General features: G+C 34.2%; 1 protein-coding gene across 1 annotated transcript; it reads left to right on the top strand.

Moving 5' to 3' along the window:
• The first annotated feature begins 2419 nt into the window (after positions 1-2419).
• On the top strand, positions 2420-5229 carry LOC128161055 (uncharacterized). The gene is made up of 4 exons (XM_052824305.1): positions 2420-2741; positions 3583-3662; positions 4471-4573; positions 5189-5229. The coding sequence occupies exons 1-4, from the start codon at positions 2420-2422 to the stop codon at positions 5227-5229; spliced, it is 546 nt and encodes a 181-aa protein (XP_052680265.1).
• The last annotated feature ends 2492 nt before the right edge of the window (positions 5230-7721 follow it).

Below are 7721 nucleotides of genomic sequence, written 5' to 3'. Positions count from 1 at the left end.
ATACACAAAAATAATATCAATTGAACCAAGAGATGATTTTATCTTCTGATTGAGTTATTTTACTATTGCTCTTATATTTGGAAACATTTATTGTATTAGGGTTAATTTTTTAGCAATGTTTTCATGCAAACATATAACAACTGTTTTCTCATATATATATATATATATATATATATATATATATATATATATATATATATATATAAATGTTAAACTGCCGTATGCTCTCATTTTAACTTGCACTATTTGAGCAACGCGGAGTGATAAACCGCGAGTAATCTTTTGAACATCGTAACAGAAAGTTGTCAGACATCTTTTTTAATGTGAAATAATGAGAGAAAAAAAAACATGCTTTATATTGTCTTGTGGGATAGTGAAATTCCAACTCAGGGCCAAAATTCACTGTCTAGGACTCGGCAAGGCCTCAACCTAGACCGTGAATCTTGTCCCCTCGGTGGATTTCACTATCCCACACTCGTAACATTGAATGATACTATTAGTCTATTCGGGACTAGGGACCTAGACACGATTTGAGATGATTTTTTTTTTATGTATAAAATGGCATTGTTTACATGTGTATTTTGAATGATTCACCAAACTTATAAGTCATGTTACAAGCAAGATATAGTGAAAAGAAGTCGTTGTTATGTAAACAAAGCTTGAGTCTTATATTTGTATACAAATAATGTAAAACAAAGAAATAACCATTTTTTGACAAAATAACTATTGGCCAAAAGGATAAACTGGTTCAATATGTTCATCAATTAGTTAAACAACAATAAAAAAAAACTAATTAGACTAAAACGTATACCAATACACGACATATGTAAACAACAACAGGACTCGAGCTTTGTTTACAAAACAAAGAATTCTAACCTCTCTAACTCGCTAGTAAATTGATATATGACTTTCAAATTTTGACAAAGCATTAAAAGCATCCATATTGATTTTTTTTTATTTGAGTCTTAATTGTGTCCAAATCCCTTTAAGGCGACTACCTACATTGATGTCATTCATAAATCATACCAAATGCAAAATAGTCATATGACATTTGATTTGCATATATCAAACATATCATTCATATGCTGTTTGTAGATATAAATAGCTTAGATCTTGATATAAATACGTTGTATATTAAGGACATTGTTTACTCAGGGTTTGAGTTCTCATTTTCGGATTGTAATAAAATTCAATGTCATGAGTAAAATTTGTTCAAAAAACTTTAAGTAGTTATGTAATGAATTTTTATTGACAAACCATTTGATATTTTTACTATATTATGAAATTATGCTCAAACAAAGTGGGACTTTTAGCAAAACAGAGGTCAGTCAACATAATACACTAATTCTGCATATTTTCTGTTGGTTTTATCGCAATTTTTTCGCTTAGATATTCGAATGGCACACACTACAAAAATATTTAAAAATGCTTAAAAATGATAAAAGACGCCATATCTCAAAAGTTTGATCATTGACCTCATATAACTTTTATGGAAGCAGAGTAAAGTCGATATACCTACTTCATGTATTTGGTATTATCATCATTCAGTTTTTTGTTCAACTAAATTAAAAAAGGGTAGGAATATGAAAACTGATAGAGGAAATTCGGAATGGAAAATTAAAAAAAATTGTGAATGAAAACTAAATGCTTTGTGTCTGTTTAGTTCCACTGCCATTCATAAACTGTACCTCATTTTTAAAAGAATTTAGCAATTTGTATTATATTTACAATTTAGAAAATATCAATCATAGTGTAAAATTTTTAAGGAACTTTTCTTAAATTTAAAAAAAAAATATTCAATGGCCAATATCTCAAAAAGTAGGTCATTGACCTACTTTTTTGAAATTAAAAATAGCACTAGCATGATATGTTTTTAACACACAATTTATGGTTTTTCATTATCATCAGTGAATTTGTTTTCATTCTGAGTAAACTTATACATTAACATTCCTTTCTTGCATGTTGACCTAAATAGGTCGAATGTTTAAATAATTATTTCAAATGTTGACATGTTGACATAATTAATACGCTTGTTGACATGAATATGTCGTTTGTTTAATTAATTACTGTAAAACACAGGCGTAAGTAAGTTTTTTACCCAATTAAAAAAAACAACCAAAAGGACCGCCGACTTGTATATCATCATAGTTATTTAAAACGTAAACATATTTTTCTCCCATGTCATTTACTTATTTTGCATAGTGACATGTACGAGGCTAAAACTGCCACCATACAAACGAGATCGGTGTTCCACCCAAGATATTTAAGATCCAATCATGATTGCTCAGCAGTGTCGAAAGCTATATAAATGGTGAAACCACAAACTACAGCAGACGTGTAGCGTGAAGATTGGAGGCAATAATTAGCAACACTTATTGACTTTCATCACAGATACGGGACATTTCTTTTCATTATAATTATGTTAGGGGTTTTTTCCGAACGTTTCGCTGTTTTTATGATTTTTTTCTTGGTTGGAGATACTATGGCACAGAACAGGAAATTTTGTTTTGAGAGAGATGAAACTTTTAAAGATCTACTTCCTATCACTGGCAATGTTAACTTCCTAGAAACCAAGTATGACCTTAGTCAGATTGAGTGTGCTAGTAGATGTGCATTTTGTGCCGGATTTTTGTATAACAGTGCGTCAGGAACCTGCCATCATGTGAAAACTCGTCCTATCCAGGAATCTTTTAATACAAGTCTTGTAGACATCGGATGGGAATTTTACATCCGTTTGAGTGGTATGTCGAAAATTAAAAAGATATCAAAATCAAAACATTTAAAACACATTGATATATTTAGTTATTTAATTCTTTTTCAGTTTTTCAACAAGATGAATCAAATTAAACCGATTTGCAAAATATTTAAAAACCAAATACTGAATGGTCCAATTTTAAAGAAAGTTTTGATCATATTTGTAAATGATTAAATGAAGCGTATAAGGTCAATCTGAAAATCAAAAGAACAAAAAAATTATCATTAAAGAAGATATTATAAGCTCTCTCAAAATTAATGTAAAAAGGGCAAACTCGCGATGTATTCAAGCAGAATGATATCGGTTCGAGCAAATTGCTATTTTAACCATGCCTTCAAAGTATTTTCAAGTCTATATAATGTATTGTGGACCTACCAAGAATGCGTATTCTTTTTTTTTAAATGTCCGTCTTGGTTAATATTTCAATTTTTGAAATAATAGGAAAATAAAAATTTTAATAAATGTACATCAAAAACAAAAGTTTGATAGAGCAGCTTTAATAAACGTCAAGAATGCTAGTTTGTCAATAAATTATCCATCAGATCTGCCTAAAGCTTTAACATAAGATATTTTTGTCCATATACTAACATTCTGTATAGAAGAAGAATCCAAAATGTTATTAGTTTGAAAATTTATCAATTTCCCTATAATTTTTTTCAAAGTTCTTCTTCTTATGAAATTAAAATAGTCTATAAATGGCCAAGACACCAAGCCTTCTTAAGTGAAATATTATATTTATTTATCAAAATATCGTGCCATTATCGTTATTACTTTGTAAATTTATTAACTATTATATCATGTGTAATTATATACATTAACAACTACAGTTTGCGGTCAAGGTTGGCATCTCTACAAAACTCATTGTTATACGCACTTGGAGTTGAAAAAAACATGGACAGAAGCAAAGGTATCTATTTAACCTGACATTTATTCATACAACATTGAATTGTCATGTTAGTTTTGATTTTTCCTCAACTGCTACTGGGGTATACATATCGGCCAAAATTGTAATGGTCGGTTCCTTTCCGATTGGGGCATTCAGGTTTAACGGACTTAATTCTAAATGATAAAACAACACATTGTAGTACTAGTAAATTTAATGCTTTTTTAAAGAAAAAAAGAAACTGCAATCGATAAAGCTTGAAAAATTGATTATTTATTGAAATAATTTCCAATGTATCCTCGTTATCTTGCACAGATAGTGTTTTGTTGTGTTACTTCTGATGATCATCGAACACCCGCGTCGTTCATACAAAGTAAATAATGTCTGCATCTTTTTGTAGACCAGGACCGCACTGTGGCAAAATTTAGATAGCAAACAATGAAATCAACAACATTGTCCCAAGTTTATATAAGGTGGATCCTTGAAAAGGACGGCCATTCTTTCTTAGTGGGTAGATTACTCATAAGGATGTTGTTAGGGTTCCTTAGGGTGGGGTGATAGGTAGTAGCAAGTGGAACCCTGCTTTTGTCTGTTTCTTTTTTACATTGTAAAAGGGTTTTCTTGTCTTTTGTAACAACCTCATCAATTGCAGATTGCAATGTGTAGGCTTTATAGTGTTCTTTCCGATTTATTTCATTTTATGAAATAAAATATACAACATGACTATAGCCTCGATTTGATTTTGTTGTCAGAGTTTACTCCTCAAAGATTTCATCAGAAGAACAGGTCACTCTGATTCGGGTTAATAATGTTAATCACTTCTTTTTTATAGAATTTCTGTGAAAGTATCGGTGCCTATCTTGTTAGAATAGAAAGACAGGAAGAAAGTGACTGGTTACATGAAACCTTTTTATCAGTACTCAGGAATGAAGCCGGTAAGATTCACTATAATTACGTTAGTAAGCATCAGACAGTAAAAAAAATACCCATTTTTTTACATCAATTTTTTTTCACAAAAATCAAAGCCTATTACGATACATGTATATCAAAAAAACTTATTATGTTCATTGTCTGTAATCCTTTTTTTGGGGGGGAGGGGGGGAGTATTGAGTCAACTGACTTTAATAAAGTCTCACTTACTTGTAATGAACGATTATAATTTTTTTGAAAACATGATGATTTTTTTTTAATACAATAATTAAGGTCAAATGTTGCTTGAACATCACTATTTTTATCCTACAGCTGCGTGAACCTCTCGTATTGACTGCATAAAAGTGACCCAATAAATCATAGCTATATTCGGTTAATGCCCCTATTTAGGCTAGTGTGTTTACTCGACATTCAGATGCATTGTGACGTCATTCTTATTTCTACGCTTACGCAATGGCGTCATGGTTTCAACTGCAGAAGGATAAAACGTACGCTCAACTAGGACCTTGGGTCACCCGAAAATAGTTCTCCAAAATGAGTGTATTGATGAGCACTTATGGAACTCTTTTACAAGTGAAGATAAGAATGTAAATCTACTTTCTTTTTTTCTATATCCATAGGGAGACCACAGGTCACCTTACGTCCTAAAACAATGTCGTAATCATTTTGTTAATCAATACGGAAACAAAAGTTACCTAACATCTGCCTAGTGTCAGTTTTACAATATTGAGATTCATCAGAAGTGATCCACTGTAGGGAGACCAGGGGTCACCAAATGTGTAATATCAATGGGGAGATGTCATCCAGTCATCTTATGACAATTTACAAGATTAATATTTACTGGAAGTCAGTCATTTTAGAGAGACCGGGGGTTAAATTAAGTGGAATGTTCGTTTGAGACCAGAGGTTACCTAAATATGAAGAGAGAAAAAATAATTTTGGTAATTAATAGAGCAGGTGTCACTTTAAGTGAAATACACTTAAACACGCTTATAACGAAGTCCCAGGGACAGGCAATTTAACTTCGTTATAAGCGTAATTCGTTATATCCGTCAAGTTTACAACATGAAATAGAGATTTGGGGAATGAAATTCACTTCGATGTAAGCGTCAATTCATTATAAGCGTGTTCGCTATAACCGTGTTTTACTGTATTCATAATATGCCTAGAGGTCATATTATATTAGGACCTATGTATTCTTATAATCTATAGGGAAAATAGAGGCCCAGGCACGTAGCATCGGGGGGGGGGGGGGCTCCCCCCAGTCCCCCACGGATTAGGATTTTGAAGACTTTGGGGGATTTTTTTTTTTGCTTGTCAAAATTTTAAAGATTTTTTGGATGAGTCTGCCCCCCCCCCCCCCTTTCAAAAACGATGCTACGTGCCTAAGGTCACCTTTATAGATTTTTAAGGATACAGATTCACCAGAAGCCATTCACTGTAGAGAAACAAGGGATCATTATAAATACGATATCAATAGAGATCACCTTAGGTTCTGAATCAAGTGTTGTTATAATTTTGGTAATATATTGGAAGACCAAGTTCACCTAATGCCATTTTTAAAGATGGATAATCACTAAAAGTTCGACACTGTAGGAGACTACCTTAACCATAAGTGGAACTTCAATAAGGAGACCCAACGTCACCTAAGGTCCTAAATCAATGAAATGAAACTGTTTATTTGTGCTTATAGTAAATTAAAAGATAGACAAATCAGGTTTACAACTTTTTACTCGTATATTGAACCTATGTAAACAAAAACAGGGCACGGGCGTTGTTTACATTACAAAGAATTCCCAGCTCTGTATCTTGCTTTCAACTCCACGAATGACTCTCAAATTTCATTTGACCATTGCATGTCTAAAGCATTCTAAAAAATAAAAATAGAATTTGACCAAAATCGTGACCATCCCCCTTTGATGGAAATATGCCTAGGGGGACCAGAGGTAACCTACGTTTTCTTTTTATCACTGCTGTATTAATTCTTCAATACGGAGACCTCGGGTCACCTTATGTCATATTACAGGATGGAGAGTCACCAGTAATCCACTGCAGGGTGCCCATAGGTCACCTTTTATCATTTTACACAATGGCGAGTCACTCACCGGTCAACCACTGTAGGGTGACCAGGGGTCCCCGTATGTCATTTTACACAATGAATAATTGAAATATTCCTAGGGGGACCAGAGGTATCCTCATGGTTTTTTTTATCACTGTTGTATTAATTCTTTATATCACAACGGAGACCTCGGGTCACCTTATGTCATATAACAGGATGGAGAGTCACCAGTAATCCACTGCAGGGTGCCCACAGGTCACCTTATATCATTTTACACAATGGAGAGTCACCGCTCAACCACTTCAGGGTGACCAGGGGTCCCCGTATGTCATTTTACACAATGGATAATTGAAATATGCCTAGGGGGACCAGAGGTAACCTAAGTTTTTTTATCACTGTTGTATTAATTCTTAATATCAATCAGATACCTCGGGTCACCTTATGTCATATAACAGGATGGAGGGTCACCAGTTATTGACTGCAGGGTGCCCACAGGTCACCTTATATTATTTTACACAATGGAGAGTCACCGATCATCCTCCAGAGGATGACCGATGACTCTCCATGGCGTAAAATGACATAAGGTAACAACTGGTCACCCTACAGAGGATGACCGGTTACTTTCCATCGTGTAAAATGACATAAGGTGACCCCTGTTCACCCTACAGGGGATGACCAGTGTTTCTCCATCGTGTAAAATGACATAAGGTGACCTCTGGTCACCCTGCAGTGCACGTGGATGACCGGTGACTCTCCATTGTGTGAAATTACATAAGGTGACCTGTGGGCACGCGTCAGTGTATGACTGGTGACTCTCCATCATGAAAAATGACATACGGGGACCCCTGGTCACCCTACAGTGGATGACCGGTGACTCTGCATCGTGTTAAATGACATACGGAGACCCCTGGCCACCCTGCAGTGGATGACCGTTGACTTTCCATTGTGTAAAATGACATAAGGTGACCAGTGGTCACCCTGCAGTGGACGGCCGGTGACTCTCCAAAGTGTAAAATGACATAAAGTGACTCCTGGCCACCGATGACTCTCCATTGTTTAAAATAATACAAGGTGACCCCTGGTCATCCTACAGT

Source organism: Crassostrea angulata, chromosome 8, assembly GCF_025612915.1.
Source record: "Crassostrea angulata isolate pt1a10 chromosome 8, ASM2561291v2, whole genome shotgun sequence".
Lineage (NCBI taxonomy): Eukaryota > Metazoa > Mollusca > Bivalvia > Ostreida > Ostreidae > Magallana > Magallana angulata.
Note: the sequence above shows the minus strand (reverse complement) of the source record. Positions and strands in the feature narration are given on the sequence as shown.

Bases quoted from the DNA above. Each gene is read 5' to 3' on its own strand.
- LOC128161055 (XM_052824305.1), top strand. From the start codon at position 2,420: ATGTTAGGGGTTTTTTCCGAACGTTTCGCTGTTTTTATGATTTTTTTC. The intron at 2,742-3,582 runs GTATGTCGAAAA...TAACAACTACAG, and splicing joins ATTTTACATCCGTTTGAGTG to TTTGCGGTCAAGGTTGGCAT. The intron at 4,574-5,188 runs GTAAGATTCACT...CTATATCCATAG, and splicing joins AGTACTCAGGAATGAAGCCG to GGAGACCACAGGTCACCTTA.